Below are 24,646 nucleotides of genomic sequence, written 5' to 3'. Positions count from 1 at the left end.
AGTTATCATTCATTATATTGTGCCCACACAGTGCCGGTACCCTCCCTCATCCCCGAAACCTGCATCGCCAGGTTGGACAGCAGGTTCGGGCGATGAGCGACGACGTCAACGACCAGAGGGAGCGTGCATCGCTGGTCGTTGGCGGCATATCCACTGCACGATATTGCGGACTGACCGATATCGATGTCGTTATCCTTAATTTTATCCTGTAATGGATACGCGGCATTAGAGGTTGGTGACTTATAGTGCTGCAGGGACTGTGGAACTACAAGTCTCAGCATACCATTCTCCACAGTGCGTCAACAAACATTTAAAGCAGATTTGTCGTGGAACTACAAGTCCCAGCAAACCCAGCCAATCAGTGGCGCTACATAGACTAGCCTCAGACAACACACGACCCAACAGCTGTTGGAGAACTACAAATTCCAGCAAACCCAATGTAAAACTGTAGTGGATTACTGAGGAATACATCAATTTATATAATTGTTGAGGGGTGTCACAATTGCCCCCATTTCATTCAGTGTTACAGAGTCTCTGGGACTGACATAGGCTGCACTGCATACTGGGCTACTGCTCATGCTCAGTTGTACTATCATCAGCTGGAGGAGGAGGAGGACATTATATAACCCGGGAGCCCAGGCCCCGCCCATCCCCTCAGAGACCTCAGTGTCAGTGTCAGTGTGCGCGGAGAGAGTGACTAATAAAGCTGCAGCATTCAGCGGAGCGTTCCCGCCACAGGCTCGCGCACGGACGGTTGCCAGGCAGGGCTAAAGAGGGGGGAGCGTGCGGGGGCTCTCGGTGACGCTGCGCTGACGTCATCCTCTCGCGGTGTCTCGCTCTCACGGTGTGTGTGTGTGGAGGAGGAAGCGGGAGACGGGGGAGAGACACCGGAGGGAGGTGGAGCCGGGGAAACACCGTCTTACCCCGAGATACACCGACCACAGCGTCTCCCGGGACACGGCTGAGGTAATCCCAGACTCCCCCCGCGCCGGTTCCCCCCTCTGTGCTTCTCATACTGTATCTATCCCCCCCTGTGTGCTCCTCATACTGTATATATCCCCCCCTGTGTGCTCCTCATACTGTATATATCCCCCCTGTGTGCTCCTCATACTGTATCTACCCCCCCTGTGTGTGCTCCTCATACTGTATCTACCCCCCCTGTGTGTGCTCCTCATACTGTATATATCCCCCCTCTGTGTGCTCCTCATACTGTATATATCCCCCCCTGTGTGCTCCTCATACTGTATATATCCCCCCCTGTGTGCTCCTCATACTGTATATATCCCCCCCTGTGTGCTCCTCATACTGTATATATCCCCCCCTGTGTGCTCCTCATACTGTATATATCCCCCTGTGTGCTTCTCATACTGTATCTATCCCCCCCTGTGTGCTCCTCATACTGTATATATCCCCCCTGTATGCTCCTCATACTGTATATATCCCCCCTCTGTGTGCTCCTCATACTGTATATATCCCCCCCTGTGTGCTCCTCATACTGTATATATCCCCCCCTGTGTGCTTCTCATACTGTATCTATCCCCCCCTGTGTGCTCCTCATACTGTATATATCCCCCCTGTGTGCTCCTCATACTGTATCTACCCCCCCTGTGTGTGCTCCTCATACTGTATCTACCCCCCCTGTGTGTGCTCCTCATACTGTATATATCCCCCCTCTGTGTGCTCCTCATACTGTATATATCCCCCCCTGTGTGCTCCTCATACTGTATATATCCCCCCTGTATGCTCCTCATACTGTATATATCCCCCCTCTGTGTGCTCCTCATACTGTATATATCCCCCCCTGTGTGCTCCTCATACTGTATATATCCCCCCCCACTGTGTGCTCCTCATACTGTATCTACCCCCCCTGTGTGCTCCTCATACTGTATATATCCCCCCCCCCACTGTGTGCTCCTCATACTGTATATATCCACCCCCCCCACTGTGTGCTCCTCATACTGTATATATCCCCCCCCACTGTGTGCTCCTCATACTGTATCTACCCCCCACTGTGTGCTCCTCATACTGTATCTACCCCCCACTGTGTGCTCCTCATACTGTATCTACCCCCCCCTGTGTGCTCCTCATACTGTATATATCCCCCCCTGTGTGCTCCTCATACTGTATATATCCCCCCCTGTGTGCTCCTCATACTGTATATATCCCCCCCTGTGTGCTCCTCATACTGTATATATCCCCCCCTGTGTGCTCCTCATACTGTATATATCCCCCCTGTGTGCTTCTCATACTGTATCTATCCCCCCCTGTGTGCTCCTCATACTGTATATATCCCCCCTCTGTGTGCTCCTCATACTGTATATATCCCCCCTGTGTGCTCCTCATACTGTATCTACCCCCCCTGTGTGTGCTCCTCATACTGTATATATCCCCCCTCTGTGTGCTCCTCATACTGTATATATCCCCCCCTGTGTGCTCCTCATACTGTATATATCCCCCCTGTATGCTCCTCATACTGTATATATCCCCCCTCTGTGTGCTCCTCATACTGTATATATCCCCCCCTGTGTGCTCCTCATACTGTATATATCCCCCCCTGTGTGCTTCTCATACTGTATCTATCCCCCCCTGTGTGCTCCTCATACTGTATATATCCCCCCTGTGTGCTCCTCATACTGTATCTACCCCCCCTGTGTGTGCTCCTCATACTGTATCTACCCCCCCTGTGTGTGCTCCTCATACTGTATATATCCCCCCTGTGTGTGCTCCTCATACTGTATATATCCCCCCCTGTGTGCTCCTCATACTGTATATATCCCCCCTGTATGCTCCTCATACTGTATATATCCCCCCTCTGTGTGCTCCTCATACTGTATATATCCCCCCCCTGTGTGCTCCTCATACTGTATATATCCCCCCCCACTGTGTGCTCCTCATACTGTATCTACCCCCCCTGTGTGCTCCTCATACTGTATATATCCCCCCCCCCCACTGTGTGCTCCTCATACTGTATATATCCACCCCCCCCACTGTGTGCTCCTCATACTGTATATATCCCCCCCCACTGTGTGCTCCTCATACTGTATCTACCCCCCACTGTGTGCTCCTCATACTGTATCTACCCCCCCCTGTGTGCTCCTCATACTGTATATATCCCCCCCTCTGTGTGCTCCTCATACTGTATATATCCCCCCCCACTGTGTGCTTCTCATACTGTATATATCCCCCCTCTGTGTGCTCCTCATACTGTATATATCCCCCCCTCTGTGTGCTCCTCATACTGTATCTATCCCCCCTGTGTGCTCCTCATACTGTATCTACCCCCCCTGTGTGTGCTCCTCATACTGTATCTACCCCCCTCTGTGTGCTCCTCATACTGTATATATCACCCCCTCTGTGTGCTCCTCATACTGTATATATCCCCCCTGTGTGTGCTCCTCATACTGTATATATCCCCCCTCTGTGTGCTCCTCATACTGTATCTACCCCCCCTGTGTGCTCCTCATACTGTATCTACCCCCCCTGTGTGCTCCTCATACTGTATATATCCCCCCTGTGTGCTCCTCATACTGTATATATCCCCCCTCTGTGTGCTCCTCATACTGTATATATCCCCCCTCTGTGTGCTCCTCATACTGTATATATCCCCCCTCTGTGTGCTCCTCATACTGTATATATCCCCCCTGTGTGCTCCTCATACTGTATATATCCCCCCTCTGTGTGCTCCTCATACTGTATATATCCCCCCTCTGTGTGCTCCTCATACTGTATATATCCCCCCTCTCTGTGCTCCTCATACTGTATATATCCCCCCTCTGTGTGCTTCTCATACTGTATATATCCCCCCTCTGTGTGCTTCTCATACTGTATATATCCCCCCTCTGTGTGCTCCTCATACTGTATATATCCCCCCCTGTGTGCTCCTCATACTGTATATATCCCCCCTGTGTGCTCCTCATACTGTATATATCCCCCCTGTGTGCTCCTCATACTGTATATATCCCCCCTCTGTGTGCTCCTCATACTGTATATATCCCCCCTCTGTGTGCTCCTCATACTGTATATATCCCCCCTCTGTGTGCTCCTCATACTGTATATATCCCCCCTCTGTGTGCTCCTCATACTGTATCTATCCCCCCTGTGTGCTCCTCATACTGTATCTACCCCCCTCTGTGTGCTCCTCATACTGTATCTACCCCCCTCTGTGTGCTCCTCATACTGTATATATCCCCCCTGTGTGCTCCTCATACTGTATATATCCCCCCTCTGTGTGCTCCTCATACTGTATATATCCCCCCTGTGTGTGCTCCTCATACTGTATATATCCCCCCTCTGTGTGCTCCTCATACTGTATCTATCCCCCCTGTGTGCTCCTCATACTGTATCTACCCCCCCTGTGTGCTCCTCATACTGTATATATCACCCCTGTGTGTGCTCCTCATACTGTATCTATCCCCCCTCTGTGTGCTCCTCATACTGTATATATCCCCCCTCTGTGTGCTCCTCATACTGTATATATCCCCCCCTGTGTGCTCCTCATACTGTATCTACCCCCCCTGTGTGCTCCTCATACTGTATATATCCCCCCTCTGTGTGCTCCTCATACTGTATATATCCCCCCTCTGTGTGCTCCTCATACTGTATATATCCCCCCTCTGTGTGCTCCTCATACTGTATCTACCCCCTCTGTGCTCCTCATACTGTATCTACCCCCCTCTGTGTGCTCCTCATACTGTATCTACCCCCCTCTGTGTGCTCCTCATACTGTATATATCCCCCCCTCTGTGTGCTCCTCATACTGTATATATCCCCCCTGTGTGTGCTCCTCATACTGTATATATCCCCCCTCTGTGTGCTCCTCATACTGTATCTATCCCCCCCTGTGTGCTCCTCATACTGTATCTACCCCCCCTGTGTGCTCCTCATACTGTATATATCCCCCCTGTGTGCTCCTCATACTGTATATTTCCCCCCTCTGTGTGCTCCTCATACTGTATATATCCCCCCTCTGTGTGCTCCTCATACTGTATATATCCCCCCTCTGTGTGCTCCTCATACTGTATATATCCCCCCCTGTGTGCTCCTCATACTGTATATATCCCCCCTGTGTGCTCCTCATACTGTATATATCCCCCCTGTGTGCTCCTCATACTGTATCTACCCCCCTCTGTGTGCTCCTCATACTGTATCTACCCCCCTCTGTGTGCTCCTCATACTGTATATATCCCCCCCTCTGTGTGCTCCTCATACTGTATATATCCCCCCTCTGTGTGCTCCTCATACTGTATATATCCCCCCTCTGTGTGCTCCTCATACTGTATATATCCCCCCTCTGTGTGCTCCTCATACTGTATATATCCCCCCTCTGTGTGCTCCTCATACTGTATATATCCCCCCTCTGTGTGCTCCTCATACTGTATATATCCCCCCTGTGTGCTCCTCATACTGTATATATCCCCCCTGTGTGCTCCTCATACTGTATATATCCCCCCTGTGTGCTCCTCATACTGTGTCTACCCCCCTCTGTGTGCTCCTCATACTGTATCTACCCCCCTCTGTGTGCTCCTCATACTGTATCTATCCCCCCTCTGTGTGCTCCTCATACTGTATCTATCCCCCCCTGTGTGCTCCTCATACTGTATATATCCCCCCTCTGTGTGCTCCTCATACTGTATATATCCCCCCTCTGTGTGCTCCTCATACTGTATCTATCCCCCCTGTGTGCTCCTCATACTGTATCTACCCCCCCTGTGTGCTCCTCATACTGTATATATCCCCCCTGTGTGTGCTCCTCATACTGTATCTATCCCCCCCTCTGTGTGCTCCTCATACTGTATATATCCCCCCTGTGTGCTCCTCATACTGTATCTACCCCCCCTGTGTGCTCCTCATACTGTATATATCCCCCCTCTGTGTGCTCCTCATACTGTATATATCCCCCCTCTGTGTGCTCCTCATACTGTATCTACCCCCCTCTGTGTGCTCCTCATACTGTATATATCCCCCCTGTGTGCTCCTCATACTGTATCTACCCCCCTCTGTGTGCTCCTCATACTGTATCTACCCCCCTCTGTGTGCTCCTCATACTGTATATATCCCCCCCTCTGTGTGCTCCTCATACTGTATATATCCCCCCTGTGTGTGCTCCTCATACTGTATATATCCCCCCTCTGTGTGCTCCTCATACTGTATCTATCCCCCCCTGTGTGCTCCTCATACTGTATCTACCCCCCCTGTGTGCTCCTCATACTGTATATATCCCCCCTGTGTGCTCCTCATACTGTATATATCCCCCCTCTGTGTGCTCCTCATACTGTATATATCCCCCCTCTGTGTGCTCCTCATACTGTATATATCCCCCCTCTGTGTGCTCCTCATACTGTATATATCCCCCCTGTGTGCTCCTCATACTGTATATATCCCCCCTGTGTGCTCCTCATACTGTATATATCCCCCCTCTGTGTGCTCCTCATACTGTATATATCCCCCCTCTCTGTGCTCCTCATACTGTATATATCCCCCCTCTGTGTGCTTCTCATACTGTATATATCCCCCCTCTGTGTGCTCCTCATACTGTATATATCCCCCCCTGTGTGCTCCTCATACTGTATCTATCCCCCCCTGTGTGCTCCTCATACTGTATATATCCCCCCTGTGTGCTCCTCATACTGTATATATCCCCCCTCTGTGTGCTCCTCATACTGTATATATCCCCCCTCTGTGTGCTCCTCATACTGTATATATCCCCCCTCTGTGTGCTCCTCATACTGTATATATCCCCCCTCTGTGTGCTCCTCATACTGTATCTACCCCCCTCTGTGTGCTCCTCATACTGTATCTACCCCCCTCTGTGTGCTCCTCATACTGTATATATCCCCCCTGTGTGCTCCTCATACTGTATATATCCCCCCTCTGTGTGCTCCTCATACTGTATATATCCCCCCTGTGTGTGCTCCTCATACTGTATATATCCCCCCTCTGTGTGCTCCTCATACTGTATCTATCCCCCCTGTGTGCTCCTCATACTGTATCTATCCCCCCTGTGTGCTCCTCATACTGTATCTACCCCCCCTGTGTGCTCCTCATACTGTATATATCCCCCCTGTGTGTGCTCCTCATACTGTATCTATCCCCCCTCTGTGTGCTCCTCATACTGTATATATCCCCCCTCTGTGTGCTCCTCATACTGTATCTATCCCCCCTCTGTGTGCTCCTCATACTGTATATATCCCCCCTCTGTGTGCTCCTCATACTGTATATATCCCCCCCTGTGTGCTCCTCATACTGTATCTACCCCCCCTGTGTGCTCCTCATACTGTATATATCCCCCCTGTGTGCTCCTCATACTGTATATATCCCCCCCCCTGTGTGCTCCTCATACTGTATCTACCCCCCCTGTGTGCTCCTCATACTGTATCTACCCCCCCTGTGTGCTCCTCATACTGTATATATCCCCCCTCTGTGTGCTCCTCATACTGTATATATCCCCCCTCTGTGTGCTCCTCATACTGTATCTACCCCCCCTGTGTGCTCCTCATACTGTATCTACCCCCCCTGTGTGCTCCTCATACTGTATATATCCCCCCTGTGTGCTCCTCATACTGTATATATCCCCCCCCTGTGTGCTCCTCATACTGTATCTACCCCCCCTGTGTGCTCCTCATACTGTATATATCCCCCCTTTGTGTGCTCCTCATACTGTATATATCCCCCCCTGTGTGCTCCTCATACTGTATATATCCCCCCTCTGTGTGCTCCTCATACTGTATATATCCCCCCTCTGTGTGCTCCTCATACTGTATATATCCCCCCTCTGTGTGCTCCTCATACTGTATATATCCCCCCTCTGTGTGCTCCTCATACTGTATATATCCCCCCTGTGTGCTCCTCATACTGTATATATCCCCCCTGTGTGCTCCTCATACTGTATATATCCCCCCTGTGTGCTCCTCATACTGTGTCTACCCCCCTCTGTGTGCTCCTCATACTGTATCTACCCCCCTCTGTGTGCTCCTCATACTGTATCTATCCCCCCTCTGTGTGCTCCTCATACTGTATCTATCCCCCCCTGTGTGCTCCTCATACTGTATATATCCCCCCTCTGTGTGCTCCTCATACTGTATATATCCCCCCTCTGTGTGCTCCTCATACTGTATCTATCCCCCCTGTGTGCTCCTCATACTGTATCTACCCCCCCTGTGTGCTCCTCATACTGTATATATCCCCCCTGTGTGTGCTCCTCATACTGTATCTATCCCCCCCTCTGTGTGCTCCTCATACTGTATATATCCCCCCTGTGTGCTCCTCATACTGTATCTACCCCCCCTGTGTGCTCCTCATACTGTATATATCCCCCCTCTGTGTGCTCCTCATACTGTATATATCCCCCCTCTGTGTGCTCCTCATACTGTATCTACCCCCCTCTGTGTGCTCCTCATACTGTATATATCCCCCCTGTGTGCTCCTCATACTGTATCTACCCCCCTCTGTGTGCTCCTCATACTGTATCTACCCCCCTCTGTGTGCTCCTCATACTGTATATATCCCCCCCTCTGTGTGCTCCTCATACTGTATATATCCCCCCTGTGTGTGCTCCTCATACTGTATATATCCCCCCTCTGTGTGCTCCTCATACTGTATCTATCCCCCCCTGTGTGCTCCTCATACTGTATCTACCCCCCCTGTGTGCTCCTCATACTGTATATATCCCCCCTGTGTGCTCCTCATACTGTATATATCCCCCCTCTGTGTGCTCCTCATACTGTATATATCCCCCCTCTGTGTGCTCCTCATACTGTATATATCCCCCCTCTGTGTGCTCCTCATACTGTATATATCCCCCCTGTGTGCTCCTCATACTGTATATATCCCCCCTGTGTGCTCCTCATACTGTATATATCCCCCCTCTGTGTGCTCCTCATACTGTATATATCCCCCCTCTCTGTGCTCCTCATACTGTATATATCCCCCCTCTGTGTGCTTCTCATACTGTATATATCCCCCCTCTGTGTGCTCCTCATACTGTATATATCCCCCCCTGTGTGCTCCTCATACTGTATCTATCCCCCCCTGTGTGCTCCTCATACTGTATATATCCCCCCTGTGTGCTCCTCATACTGTATATATCCCCCCTCTGTGTGCTCCTCATACTGTATATATCCCCCCTCTGTGTGCTCCTCATACTGTATATATCCCCCCTCTGTGTGCTCCTCATACTGTATATATCCCCCCTCTGTGTGCTCCTCATACTGTATCTACCCCCCTCTGTGTGCTCCTCATACTGTATCTACCCCCCTCTGTGTGCTCCTCATACTGTATATATCCCCCCTGTGTGCTCCTCATACTGTATATATCCCCCCTCTGTGTGCTCCTCATACTGTATATATCCCCCCTGTGTGTGCTCCTCATACTGTATATATCCCCCCTCTGTGTGCTCCTCATACTGTATCTATCCCCCCTGTGTGCTCCTCATACTGTATCTATCCCCCCTGTGTGCTCCTCATACTGTATCTACCCCCCCTGTGTGCTCCTCATACTGTATATATCCCCCCTGTGTGTGCTCCTCATACTGTATCTATCCCCCCTCTGTGTGCTCCTCATACTGTATATATCCCCCCTCTGTGTGCTCCTCATACTGTATCTATCCCCCCTCTGTGTGCTCCTCATACTGTATATATCCCCCCTCTGTGTGCTCCTCATACTGTATATATCCCCCCCTGTGTGCTCCTCATACTGTATCTACCCCCCCTGTGTGCTCCTCATACTGTATATATCCCCCCTGTGTGCTCCTCATACTGTATATATCCCCCCCCCTGTGTGCTCCTCATACTGTATCTACCCCCCCTGTGTGCTCCTCATACTGTATCTACCCCCCCTGTGTGCTCCTCATACTGTATATATCCCCCCTCTGTGTGCTCCTCATACTGTATATATCCCCCCTCTGTGTGCTCCTCATACTGTATCTACCCCCCCTGTGTGCTCCTCATACTGTATCTACCCCCCCTGTGTGCTCCTCATACTGTATATATCCCCCCTGTGTGCTCCTCATACTGTATATATCCCCCCCCCTGTGTGCTCCTCATACTGTATCTACCCCCCCTGTGTGCTCCTCATACTGTATATATCCCCCCTTTGTGTGCTCCTCATACTGTATATATCCCCCCCTGTGTGCTCCTCATACTGTATATATCCCCCCTCTGTGTGCTTCTCATACTGTATATATCCCCCCTCTGTGTGCTCCTCATACTGTATCTACCCCCCCTCTGTGTGCTCCTCATACTGTATCTACCCCCCCTCTGTGTGCTCCTCATACTGTATCTACCCCCCCTCTGTGCTGCTCATACTGTATATCCCCCCTCTGTGTGCTCCTCATACTGTATATATCCCCCCTCTGTGTGCTCCTCATACTGTATATATCCCCCCTCTGTGTGCTCCTCATACTGTATATATCCCCCCCTCTGTGTGCTCCTCATACTGTATATATCCCCCCCTCTGTGTGCTCCTCATACTGTATATATCCCCCTCTGTGTGCTCCTCATACTGTATATATCCCCCCCTCTGTGTGCTCCTCATACTGTATCTACCCCCCTCTGTGTGCTCCTCATACTGTATATATCCCCCCTGTGTGCTCCTCATACTGTATATATCCCCCTCTGTGTGCTCCTCATACTGTATATATCCCCCCCTGTGTGCTCCTCATACTGTATATATCCCCCCCTGTGTGCTCCTCATACTGTATATATCCCCCCCTGTGTGCTCCTCATACTGTATATATCCCCCCCTCTGTGCTCCTCATACTGTATATATCCCCCCCTCTGTGCTCCTCATACTGTATATATCCCCCCCTCTGTGCTCCTCATACTGTATATATCCCCCCCTCTGTGCTCCTCATACTGTATATATCCCCCCCTCTGTGCTCCTCATACTGTATATATCCCCCCCTGTGTGCTCCTCATACTGTATATATCCCCCCCTCTGTGTGCTCCTCATACTGTATATATCCCCCCTCTGTGTGCTTCTCATACTGTATATATCCCCCCTCTGTGTGCTCCTCATACTGTATATATCCCCCCTCTGTGTGCTCCTCATACTGTATATATCCCCCCTCTGTGTGCTCCTCATACTGTATATATCCCCCCTGTGTGCTCCTCATACTGTATATATCCCCCCCCCTGTGTGCTCCTCATACTGTATCTACCCCCCCTGTGTGCTCCTCATACTGTATATATCCCCCCTTTGTGTGCTCCTCATACTGTATATATCCCCCCCTGTGTGCTCCTCATACTGTATATATCCCCCCCTCTGTGTGCTTCTCATACTGTATATATCCCCCCTCTGTGTGCTCCTCATACTGTATCTACCCCCCCTCTGTGTGCTCCTCATACTGTATCTACCCCCCCTCTGTGTGCTCCTCATACTGTATCTACCCCCCCTCTGTGCTGCTCATACTGTATATCCCCCCTCTGTGTGCTCCTCATACTGTATATATCCCCCCCTGTGTGCTCCTCATACTGTATCTACCCCCCCTCTGTGCTCCTCATACTGTATCTACCCCCCCTCTGTGCTGCTCATACTGTATATATCCCCCCTCTGTGTGCTCCTCATACTGTATATATCCCCCCCTGTGTGCTCCTCATACTGTATCTACCCCCCCCTGTGTGCTCCTCATACTGTATATATCCCCCCCACTGTGTGCTCCTCATACTGTATATATCCCCCCCACTGTGTGCTCCTCATACTGTATATATCCCCCCCTCTGTGTGCTCCTCATACTGTATATATCCCCCCCCTGTGTGCTCCTCATACTGTATATATCCCCCCCTCTGTGTGCTCCTCATACTGTATATATCCCCCCCTCTGTGTGCTTCTCATACTGTATATATCCCCCCCTCTGTGTGCTTCTCATACTGTATATATCCCCCCTCTGTGTGCTCCTCATACTGTATCTACCCCCCCTGTGTGCTCCTCATACTGTATCTACCCCCCCTGTGTGTGCTCCTCATACTGTATCTACCCCCCCCTCTGTGCTGCTCATACTGTATATATCCCCCCCTGTGTGCTCCTCATACTGTATCTACCCCCCCCTGTGTGCTCCTCATACTGTATATATCCCCCCCTCTGTGTGCTCCTCATACTGTATATATCCCCCCCTCTGTGTGCTCCTCATACTGTATATATCCCCCCTCTGTGTGCTCCTTATACTGTATATATCCCCCCCCCTGTGTGCTCCTCATACTGTATATATCCCCCCCCCTGTGTGCTCCTCATACTGTATATATCCCCCCCCTGTGTGCTCCTCATACTGTATATATCCCCCCCCCTGTGTGCTCCTCATACTGTATATATCCCCCCCTGTGTGCTCCTCATACTGTATATATCCCCCCTCTGTGTGCTTCTCATACTGTATATATCCCCCCTCTGTGTGCTTCTCATACTGTATATATCCCCCCTCTGTGTGCTCCTCATACTGTATATATCCCCCCCCACTGTGTGCTCCTCATACTGTATATATCCACCCCCCCCCACTGTGTGCTTCTCATACTGTATATATCCACCCCCCCCATTGTGTGCTTCTCATACTGTATATATCCCCCCTCTGTGTGCTCCTCATACTGTATATATCCCCCCTCTGTGTGCTCCTCATACTGTATATATCCCCCCTCTGTGTGCTTCTCATACTGTATCTACCCCCCCTCTGTGTGCTCATACTGTATATATCCCCCCGTGTGCTCCTCATACTGTATATATCCCCCCCGTGTGCTCCTCATACTGTATATATCCCCCCCCCACTGTGCTACTCATACTGTATATATCCCCCCCCCACTGTGCTGCTCATGCTGTATATATCCCCCCCACTGTGCTGCTCATGCTGTATATATCCCCCCCCACTGTGCTCCTCATGCTGTATATATCCCCCCCCACTGTGCTCCTCATACTGTATATATCCCCCCCCCACTGTGCTCCTCATACTGTATATATCCCCCCCCCCACTGTGCTGCTCATACTGTATATATCCCCCCCCCACTGTGTGCTCATGCAGGACAGTTGGGAGATATATATATCACAAAATCCAGAAAACCCAGCACTCATACTATGGGGACAATGTAAATACTAGCTTAGGGTGCCTTTCCTAAGGTGCATAACGCTACCTCCATGTAGAGAAATGAAAGCGGATGGCACTCCATAGACTGATAAAAAATTCTTTTAAACCGGTCCTTTAATATTAATCAGTCTATGGAGTGCCATCCGCTTTCATTTCTCTATATCTCTATCAGTCGGGAAGCCGATGGGCGGAATCCCGACTGTCTAATCCCGGCAATGGTTTAATGACAAGCGTCGAGATCCCGACGCCTGTCATTTTACCTACGCTGGGACGCCGGCAAGCTGGGTGTGGACAGCCGGTGGGGGGAGGGTTGGGTTGGGTTAGGGGCCCCCGCGGTGGGACTTGGGGTTAGGCAGCCCTCTGGGAGACTTAGGTTTAGGCAGCGGGGAAGGGGGGAGCTTAGGTTTAGGCACTTTGGGGGGGTGGGGGGGGGGGGTGTTAGTTTATACTTACCATTAGCACAGTCGGGATATTCACCTCTGCCGGGCTTCCGCTGTCAGGATTTGAATCATGCGGCCGGTGGTAAATCATACCGATCCTGTACCCTCTGCGGTGGTAAATCATACCGATCCTGTACCCTCTGCTGTTCTCTGTAAACTGTAACTATTTAATCCTCATTTTACAGGTCCCTATATAGTTAATAGTGCCGATTACAGTTCAATGTGTGGGTATTTATATATGTCTAAAATAGTATAAATTGACTAATAGTGTGATTTCATTGTCTGAGGGGGCTATTGTACAGTGGTGTAACTCACCCCTCTCTATGTAGGCAATATAACCATTAGTATTTATATAACTGGTATGTTTAATGTGTCCATTTAAAGGGCAGTAGTCAATTGTTTTAGCGTACCCGATCTCCCGTCTAAAGTGACAGGATATCGAAGGGGCGCTACTCAATTGATGCCGATCGCGCCCGTAGATGTCGGGTTCAGCTGTCTTAAACAGCTACACCGGACCAAAGTGCTGGGCGAGATAGCAAAAAGTGCTGCTTGGGCACCCAAACGGGTCACTTTTTGCGCATTTCAGCTTTCAACCCCTGGGGGTGAGAGGTGAAATGCCGGCGCCAGAAGCTGATCGCACCCGACAGAAGTAACGATTGACTTGCTCCGTCGTAGAAGCAATTACTGTCATATAATCAGGATTGTTATATATATATATATATATATATTTATATATATGTGTGTGTGTGATATATATATATATATATATATATATATATAATGTGTGTGTGTGTGCTTTCTTGATGATTGACAGTGGTCAGTGATGTATAGATCGCCTGTCTTGTCAGAATGTGTAATATTTACATGCCATATCTTAAATGTGATTTAGAACAATGTTTTTAGAAGCCTACTTAAATTTTATATATAGAGCATTCAAACCGATCCTTAATGTGAAAATCTGTTTATTTTCATCCTGTTCCCCATTCTGGTGATAATTATATTAAAGGATATAATTGTGTCACAGGGTTGTGAAGACACCAATAAGGCAGTGGTTCCCAAACTTTGTAGAATCTCGGCACCCTAGAGTTTCAGCATTTTTTTCCCACTGCACCCCTGGGCCAAAAGTTTCCTCTTGAGAAATTCATCAAAAATGAATGAAGTAAATGGTGTTTGTCACCCTTAGGGTCGGTTATGTGGTGGCTGACAGGGCTGTGCTTTTTGTCCATGTTTATTGATAGGCAAAACCGGTGCTAATGACTGCCAATCACACTGACAAAAAATCTATTTATTTGGTACTGGAGCACCAACCTGCGGCACCCCTGCAAGTGCCCTGAGGCACGTCCTAGCATGATACGCTTTAATGCTTCCCGGGGTACGTGTCAGGGAATACATGCAGTGCAAAGGACCTTTAGACAGTCACTCTGGTCTCTTTAAACGATTAGATCTGTTTTTGCTGACGAGCACTTTATTAGAACGCTGTGTGTATACAGGAGTCCCTGATGTTTGCAGTCAGCTGTTTCCCTTGGGGAAATTAATGTTCTTTTATCTGGCAATTTCCCTATTTACACACCCTTCACTACAGGGCAAGTTCTGAAGGTTTGGATTTGATAAGACGTGTCTTTGCAGATTATCTTGTTTCTGTGTGAAATGAGATCAGATTAGCGGGCGTTAGGTGGCTAATGACACGGCTTCCGTCATATAGGCAGGGTGAGTATTAATGCCTCCTTATTGTAATGGTGCATATGCACGGTCAGATTTTCTGTCAGATGTGAACGATAACGTTTGTAAAAATTGTTCAATCGTTCACATCTGAAAGAAAATCTGACATGAGCCTGCAACGAACGATGCGCGTTCCCGATGGTCAGATAACGATATCTGACATCTGATGTGTTTGCAGTCAGATTTGGACGATTCCATTCATTTTAATGCAGGTTGAAGTTGTTCAATCTGACAGATCTGACGGTGTGTATGCACCACTAGGGTGACCGACCTGGTGATAACGTGTAGCAATATCATCTTCTCTGTAGTCCTGAGTGCAGAGGCTATTCAGTCAGAGTTTATACAAATGTCCTCTCTTCTTTAGTATATGATCTTATATTGTTTAGTGCAGGGTTTCTCAAACTCTGTCCTCAGAACCCCACACAGGTCATGTTTTCCAGGTCACCCAGCAGGTGCACAGGTGTATTCATAAAGGGCCCCATCCACCTGCCATGGATTGCCGCGATGCTGCAACCCAGCATCGCTGGATCGCAGGAATCCAACATGTTGGATTTTGACGATCGCGATCAAAAAATTATCACAATTGTCTAAACGGGGACATTTAACATTGAAAATTTCAGCGGTCCTCTGACGGATTGCTGACCCTCGACGGTGGCCGGCGTTTCCACCCGGCAGATTGGCAATTCTGATCGCGTCACTGGATCGCCGAAACCCCACTCTGATGTATGGGCACCTTTACTCACTGATACGTTTTAAAAGATCCACAGGCGGAGCTAATTATTTCACTTCTGATTCTGTGAGGAGACCTGGAAAACATGCACTGTTTGGGGTACTGAGGACCAAGTTTGAGAAGCTGTAGTTTAGTGTCTACAAAGGCAGTGTGCGGTGCAGCCCCTGGCAGGTACCTTGTGGTCAGAAGAAGGGTGGAGGTTGCATGCATTGAATGGAGCAGATGGCACTCGGAATACTGCAACACTATAGATGCAATGTACAGTGCAGCCAGGTGACGGGAAGCCGTTCTGAGCACTTCCAGACCCCTCCTTGATGTACTAGTGTTTTTCTTTATTTTACGAATGCAGCACATGGAGTTCAAGCTAGTGGGCGCAAAGACTTGTGTTAGCTCCATCTGTTAAGTACCCCCCCCCCTCTTGTATGAGCTAATTGGATTAGCACTGTACAAAGCATCACATTGATGAGTAATGTAGATTTCTATGCTGACTATAAGTTTTTATACCTACACTTCCCTTTGATGGCTGCAGACGGCAGTCAGGCGCTCGCTCTTCATACCCAGACTGCTGAGGCCAATTATTCCTCCTTGGTAGCAAGTCACAGCTGAAATCTAGTCCCTCCCCGTGCTTTCCAGTCACTTATTTAGGGGTAACTTGGTATGGTCAGTCTGTCCCGCCGTTGGTGCTCATAAACGTGCCCCTTCTGCGTGGTCAGTGTCTGCCCCTCTCTCTGGTGGCTTGTTAGCTGAGGAGGCCAGATAAGCACTAACAAGTAGTGTCCCATCGTAACCCTTCGTGCTTTCATCTGTACAGATTTGAGTATATGTACATGTAATCTAAATGTATATGTAAAATGTGAGCTGAACCGCCCAGGGAATATTGTACCAACCAGAGAATATTGTAATTTACTGGCCTACAACGCTCCGTGCAGAGGACCATGTATCATTACTGCAGCGCCCTACTATTGTGTGACCCCCCCCCCCCCCCTTATCGTATATTCTCGCAACGCACTTTAATGTGTATCCAGTCCCTAGTGTTGCTTCCTATAACCCAGGTTTACACTATAGAGGAAGCACTGCAGCTTATAATGTTACTGCCCCTCCCCCTCATTTGCATAGTGCGCCAATTATAATAGAAAATGTAACTGAACACACAACATTGGAGGTAGTTGACGGTCACTAGGGAAACCGTCACCTGTTGTCTGCACAGTGGAGGAAGTCATTCTGTGGGCTGAGCCTATAGTCATAGCTACAGGCTAGCCATGTCTCATGGTTTCTGGGGGGAGTTTGATTGGCTTCATGAATCCTGGTGCGGTCCATATATGACCGCTTTCACTGTTGGCTACGGGTGCTTTTTCGCACTGGGCCCAGTTCACTCCACAGTGCTTATCAAAGGGCGGCCTCTGTGATGTCAGTCAGCGTATACAATAAACTGAGCTTATGTTCCCCAGATTCTCAACTATGCATCATATCATGAAGCTCAAGGTGTCTTGTGCTGATCAGAATGTAGTTAAAAGGCTGCTTTCTGGCAATAGAGGCTTCATGTATAGCGGGGACATGCAGAGGAGTCAGTACGCTGAGTGCTTCATGTCTCTTCCTGTGAGACATGCCTCTCTAGCCTTCAGCTAGTACGTCTTGTAAAAGGTGAATCTGTAGCCCTGGGGCTGATGTCGTGGCCTGTGTCATCCTGTTGAACTTGCTGGTGTTAATGGAGACAGCTATAGTTAGGAAGCTTGTCGATGAACAGTGATTGTAGATGTTATACGTATGTGAATAGAGTAGTCTGTATTTCTTCTTCAGAGTCCATAGGGTAGACAATTGGGGTGTAGGTGGGACTTGAAGGACTGGACACCAACAGCAAAGCTTTTCAATCCCAGGATGCTTCGGTCCTTCCCCCTATTCCTCGCCCACAGCCTGAGAGCAACTCAGTTTAGTTGGTGTCCGGCAGGAGCTGGTTCAGCGTTGTAACAGTGGGGCAGCTATTAAGCAGCCCAAGCTTATTTTTATGATTTTATTTTACTGCAGCAGCACGAGACAGTCCTTTGGACGTCATGCCCTGCTGCTCCATCACCTTACCGCGGTGCCGTCACACCAGTCCTCGGCTAGGTACTCCTGGCGGGGCCTTAGCTAGCAACGCTCCCCGGACCCCAGAGTGCAGCCAGGACTCAAGGGGACAGGTAAGGCGGATCCTCGCTTGCAGGGACCCGCGTCTAATGTGCAGTCTTGCCTCCGGTCTTGGGAGACAGACGAAGGCACTGATGTAGACCACAGGTTCTCAAACTCGGTCCTCAGGACCCCAAACAGTGCATATTTTCCACGTCTCCTCACAGAATCACAAGTGAAATAATTAGCTTAGTGTTCCCGCTAAGCTGTTTTAGCGGGGCGCGGCGCCCTACCCTCCTTCTGGAGGGCAAAAGCACCCTGCCCTCCAGAAGGAGGGCAAAAAGTGCCCTGCCCTCACAGCCTGCGTGTGCCGTCTTCACCCGCGGGACGCAGTGAACACTATAGCTCATCCTGTGGATCTTTTAAAATGTGTCAGTAAGTAATGAATACACCTGTGCACCTTCTGGGTGACCTAGAAAACTTGACCTGTGTGGGGTCCTGAGGACAGAGTTCGAGAACCACTGCACTAGACCACTAGGGCAATGCAAACACTGGCGCAGGGTATGCTTTAAGGCCAGGGGACCCAGTGGTTACTGTCAGCATTGGGGAGAAGGCGCTCTCCCTGCAGCCCCGCCCCCAGCTCAGGGCGCCATTTCACAGCGGTCTCACTGCTCCTCCCTCACCCTCCACCCTCTCTGAGACTTACGCCAGTCTCCTTGCATACCACTCCCAATGGCCAGGTTTACACAGCGCTATAGCCTACCAGCCACTGCGGTCTGTGTAGTTGATTTTAGTGCCCACTGCAGTTATATTGTATGTTCTGCACTGTATGCGACTTAAGGTGCGTGTACACGTAGCAAGTTTTTGGACGACTTTACGATATCGTTATCGTTCAGTCATCCAAAAAATTGTTCAGTTTCAGCCCCATAACGATGAACGATAACTACCCAAATGCGCTCCTGTTTGTAGTTGGTGGTAGTTAACGTTCATCGCCCGAACCTCCCGTCCAACCTGACTATATTGTCAGGTTGAACATGTTCGGGGATGAGGGTGGGAACCCGGCACTGAACGAAATCGTTCTTGATCCTGTCAGGGTAGCGCACCTGCATGTAACAAACATCAGGCCATTCAGTATTCTGTTATTCCATTGCATTTGGGCATAAAGAGCAAAATTAAGAGCTGCAGGGGGCTTTTTTTTATTTTGCCTTTTAGTTGTTGATTGTACGGGCCTGGCATGTCAGGCTGTGAATGTGTAGTAGGGTTTGTAGGAAGAGGCCGGATTGGTAGACGACCCAGCTTCCCTTCTGCGTTGGGACAGTGACTGCTGGATGTTCCCATTTCTCCTGTTCTCTAGTTTTTCACACTTTCTTAGTATTCCTTTAGCACGTTCAAAATAAATGGAGCTGGCTGTAGTCAACTTATTCCTTGTAGTCTGTGTTTGCACAGGCCTTTGTATCCCTAGTTGATGTAATGTCGCCTTCCTTGTGAACGTGAGTTTTTTTTTAAATTTTTTGTATTATTGCACAGATATAACTAATCTTCATAATGCCTTTTCCCTTCTCCAACGCAGAAGGAGGCTCGGTAAGGAGGAGCCATGACTGAAATCAGTGACCTCGACCGGCAGATTGAGCAGCTGAGACGCTGTGAGCTCATCAAGGAGAGTGAAGTTAAAGCCCTTTGTGCCAAGGCCCGGTGAGTGCCCTGCTGTCTCGATATACCTGCCTAATCTGATTAGCTGTACCAGTACTGAGTAGGACCACGTGTTACTCTTCCAGGGGCTCGTGTACCTGTTTTTATATCCTATTACAACGTGAGGTGCACTTCTGGTATCTGTGGTCTAAACTTGTGACGTCTGGTGGCAGGCACTCCATGGTCTGTGACCTAGGGGTACATTTAGGAAGGGACAGCGCTTACCTAAAAAGTTTAAGCAATACTAATAAGTGGAATCCTGGTGTGTGTTGCACTTATTAGTGTTTGGTTTCATTTTTGAGGTTAAACCCTCCAAGTAGCGAGCTGCAGCTTTTGTAAATATACTCCATGGGGATGAATTCAATTCTTCGGCTTCAATGAGATGCGCTGCTCAGGAACGGCACGGCACATCGCATCCGCCGCCATTGCCAGTTTTTCTCACACCCCATAGTTGTGAGGTGAACCGTGCCAACACTCAGAATTTTAACTCTCCCCTCCATAGTAATCTAGTCTTATCGTGTCATGAAGTACATTTGTGAAGCTTTCAGAAGAATGGCAGAGGTTAGAGGGCTGCACCTGAGCTGTGGGGAATGTTGGGCATTTGGGGAAAATGATAATAAAATCTGTGTCTCTTCTACAGGGAGATACTAGTAGAAGAAAGTAACGTTCAGAGGGTGGACTCACCAGTCACGGTAAGGAACATCAAATCCTTCATTGTAGTGGGTAGATGGGGACCCTTTTATGTTAGAAGTTGATCGTTCATCAGCGGGGCAGCGTGTTGCCTTCGCACAGCCTGTTTGGCCACAGTGTCTCCTGTAATAAATCTCTGTAGGATATGTTGTGCAGAATGTATATGTCCCGCTAATGTGTGTTTAGTGGTATTTATTTCTCCTTTTCCTCCACAGGTCTGCGGCGATATCCACGGCCAATTCTATGACCTAAAGGAACTGTTCAGGGTGAGTAACTCTATAGATGACAAACCCCCACTCCCATTACTTGCAGCAGGGAGCTGACACTGCTGCCGGTATGCAGCTGGGAAGTCAGCAGACCTAATCCCGGCGAGGGTTAAATGGCAGGCGTCTAAATCTAGACGCCTGTCATCCTACTGATGGCGGGAGACCGGTGCCCGGCATCCCGTTTGAAGGGGTTAGGTTTAGGGTTTCCGGGGGGCACTCCCCCGGGAGGTTAGGTGGTTAGGTTTAGGCTAGGAGAAGGGGGGGTTAGCGTTAGGCACCCCCGGGGGGACTTAGGGTTAGGCACCCCCCCCCCCCCCCCCCCGAAGGAGTTAGGTTTAGGCGGCGGGGAAGGGGTGTTAAGTTTAGGCACTGGGGGGGAAGGTTAGGGTTAGGCACCCCTAAGGGAGGGTTAGGGGGTAGAATTGTGTTAGAGAAAACTTACCTTGGACGATCGGGATTTCCTCCTCTGTCGGGAGTCCAGCAGCCGGGCATGGGTCTGGCAGTAAATCATACAGATTCCCTGCTGCCAGCTTGCACCACCAGCAGTTGGTGACCTGTCCACCGCAACATTCTGCTGTACAAACTGGGAGGAAATATGAACATACAGCAAAAGGAGACCCAGTGAATCGGGAGATGAGCTTTGTTTGCAAGCTTCTCCCATAGATCTGAATAGAGTACTTCCCCCTTCTGGGCTGAGGTTTGCCGGATGCTGTCATGTCTCTAACCTGTAAACCCTTCCTCTATCCCTTCTTTCACCATCTTCTGCTTTCAGGTTGGGGGAGATGTCCCGGAAACAAATTACCTCTTCATGGGAGACTTTGTTGACCGTGGTTTTTACAGTGTTGAAACATTCCTCCTCCTCCTGGCTTTGAAGGTAAGAAATATACTGAGCTCTCTTGTTTCCGTCCCATGTAACCTCCTCTAGCAGGAAGGTTATTACACTCCTCCAGGTAATGAGTGCTGACTGATCTGGTTCCTGTTTGGCCTGGTGACTTCCAGCCGTCTCCGGAATATACGTCACAGCTCTTTATTTTGCTTTTTCTTTTTTTTTTTTTTTTTGTCGTCTATGCCCAAATACAATGGAATAACAGACTACTGAATGGCCTGATGTTTGTTACTTGCAGGTGCGCTACCCTGACAGGATCACACTGATACGCGGGAACCATGAGAGTCGACAGATCACACAAGTCTATGGTTTCTATGATGAGTGCTTGCGCAAATATGGCTCGGTTACGGTATGGCGGTATTGCACGGAGATCTTCGACTATCTCAGCTTGTCGGCCATTATCGATGGAAAGGTGAGAAGCGGCCAGTTCTACTTAAACTGTGTAACGTCCTATAGTGTATATTAAAGATAGTTAGGCTGATATTGGGGGTGCAGGGGAATTGCAGTTAAGATCCAGTTTATAGTAAACCATGTAGTGCTTACTCACCTGATACTGCTGCAATCTCCACTTTAAACACCACTGTCGGCCAATTGGTGATAAGACCACCATGTTTACCCACACAGAAATGGATAACGTTGAAAGAGACTCATGTTAGGACAGACATCCAGCTGGCTAATCTTGCAACTAGACCTGGGCACTAAGCAGCAGGGTCATTGATCCATACGACACAGATGGCTGTTGTTGGCCGAGTAGGCGTGTTACTTTTGGACTGTTTAGGTCCTAGCGCAGTTGTAAGATCACTGTGCACAAAGCATGATAGCTGTCAACTCCGCAACTACACCAAAGCATGTATATCTATCATCAGTGTGTAGCGTCCCCAAATTGTGAACTAATACCCTTAAAGGCACAGATTTCTTGACTTCGGTAAGTGGGCTGTTCCATCCATGAAGCTGCCTCACTTGCTGGAGTAAAGCCGCCCACACACGGACAGAGCTGCATCCGGATTTGGCAACAATCTCATTGCCTGGATCACGGTCTTAGTTACTGCGTTTGGCCAAGGAATACATGATGGTAGATTATTGGCTATTTTAGGCTCATAGATGTAACTATTTGCGGCTCCTTAGGTGCGAAGGTTCCAAATATTCATTTAAAAGAAGCTCCATGTAAAAGAGATGGGACTATGCGAAGAGGTTTGGTTAAACCTGCGTCGAGATGGCTATTTGTCAATCCTTCCTTTTGTCAGATGTTTTTGAATAATGTTACGCTGTTAATGTCGTTTGTATGAATTTGGGAGGTCACAAACTCTCTCTTGCAGATCTTTTGTGTTCACGGCGGATTATCACCATCAATTCAGACGCTTGATCAGATCCGAACCATTGACCGCAAACAGGAAGTCCCCCACGATGGGCCTATGTGTGACCTCCTCTGGTCTGATCCAGAAGGTAAACCCCTAACCGCCTTTCACTGTAACAGGTCTTCAGTGTCCGGTGTCGGCTGACCCTGGTCTCTTTCACCTGCAGATACCACTGGGTGGGGAGTGAGCCCTCGGGGAGCCGGCTACCTTTTCGGCAGTGATGTTGTAGCGCAGTTCAATGCTGCAAACAACATAGACATGATCTGCAGGGCACACCAGCTTGTTATGGAGGGGTACAAGTGGCACTTCAACGAGACTGTCTTGACTGTATGGTCAGCGCCAAACTACTGTTATAGGTAAGCTTGGGCCTGTAATTGAACCAGGGCCTATTTCCTAGGTGTGTCACACTCTATAACGCAGCTCTCCTTCCCGTCTAGATGTGGAAATGTAGCTGCCATTCTCGAGCTGGACGAGCACCTTCAGAAGGAGTTCATCATTTTTGAAGCTGCACCACAAGAGACCAGAGGCATTCCCTCCAAGAAACCAGTCGCCGACTACTTCCTGTGACCTGCCCCCTTCAGTTCCGGGGCCTCTCCACTATTTCCTCCTGATGTCTCTTGAACTTCTCCAGGCTCCTCCTTTCCCCTTTTCTCTCTGGCTGCGGTTCCTGAACATACTATGGGGCAGAAGAGCCCACAGACTTTGCACCTCTGCTCCTTGTTTAGAGCTTGTGAGAGGATAACGTTCTGCAGTGAGGTGGAGGGGTTGAAGGGAACATTCTATCCAGACTTGGGGTGCACTGTATTCTGACGTCGGGGGCAGGTAACAAATCTTTGGGGGGTGGGGGAGGAAGAGGAGCAGTGCTCTGCAGGTTGCAGAATGGAGCAATGTGTTTTGTGTCTCAGGAAAGGGGGTTTTCTTAATGCTCTGCAAGACTTTCATGGGGGCAACAGAGCATGGATTCAGAGGGAGGAAGGGGGGGCACGTGGGGTGGTGTTATGTAAGGAAACCAAAATCCTTTCACTTTTAGATGTTTTTAGGAGTTTCTTTCTATATTTTATAAATTCCTAAAACCCAAATCCAGTCATTCCTCACAATCTCTAGCCCCTCCCCTGGAGGTGGTCTACCCCCACTGGGATGATGCTAGTTTGGAGTGCCTTAGTGCAAGCAGACCCTGGGCCCACAATCCCAGCAGGACTGAGAACGATGTGCGGTTCCCGATGCCATACGATCCGGTCCTAAGCCACAAATGTACGATTCCTTTTCTTTTTTTTCTCTTCAGTTGCTAATTGTTTCCGGTTTCCACTTTTTTCAGGTAATAACCTCGTCTTTTCGCCGCAGTTCCTGCCCCGTGTAGCTGTAGTCTCATCAGGCAAGATACATTACCGAGTGCTAAAATGCAGAGCACTGCAGGGGTAGGGTTACCATGATGCAATCGGCCCGTTTTGGGCTGATTTCAATTAATGTTTTACAAATGATCCTCTAACTTAAACGCTCCTGAATTATTCCTTCTCTCTGCAATCTTTTTATATCCGTGCTCTTTACATGTGGAAGAAGAAAGACTCCTCCTTTGTGATAGGCCCCAGAGTCCGGCTACATCATGCGCATCTCAGTTGAAGTTTTTATTATTTTTTATTTTACTTTTTGGTAGATACAGCCACGTCTGCTAATAAAACAAGAAAAAGGATTAAAAAAAAAACTGGAAATATCA

At 49.1% G+C, this 24,646-nt stretch overlaps 1 protein-coding gene across 1 annotated transcript; it reads left to right on the top strand.

Moving 5' to 3' along the window:
- Window positions 1–667: 667 nt before the first annotated feature.
- PPP4C (protein phosphatase 4 catalytic subunit) lies at window positions 668–24,646 on the top strand. Its single transcript, XM_088457531.1, has 9 exons — window positions 668–966; window positions 19,620–19,741; window positions 20,379–20,430; window positions 20,644–20,694; window positions 21,467–21,568; window positions 21,819–21,992; window positions 22,897–23,023; window positions 23,102–23,291; window positions 23,373–24,646. Exons 2-9 carry the CDS (start codon window positions 19,644–19,646, stop codon window positions 23,500–23,502), a joined length of 924 nt encoding a protein of 307 aa, XP_088313657.1. The 5' UTR covers window positions 668–966; window positions 19,620–19,643; the 3' UTR covers window positions 23,503–24,646.

This window comes from Taudactylus pleione, unplaced genomic scaffold, assembly GCF_031769625.1.
Source record: "Taudactylus pleione unplaced genomic scaffold, aTauple2 ptg000762l, whole genome shotgun sequence".
Classification (NCBI taxonomy): domain Eukaryota; kingdom Metazoa; phylum Chordata; class Amphibia; order Anura; family Myobatrachidae; genus Taudactylus; species Taudactylus pleione.
This window is presented reverse-complemented; position numbering and strand designations above follow the sequence as displayed.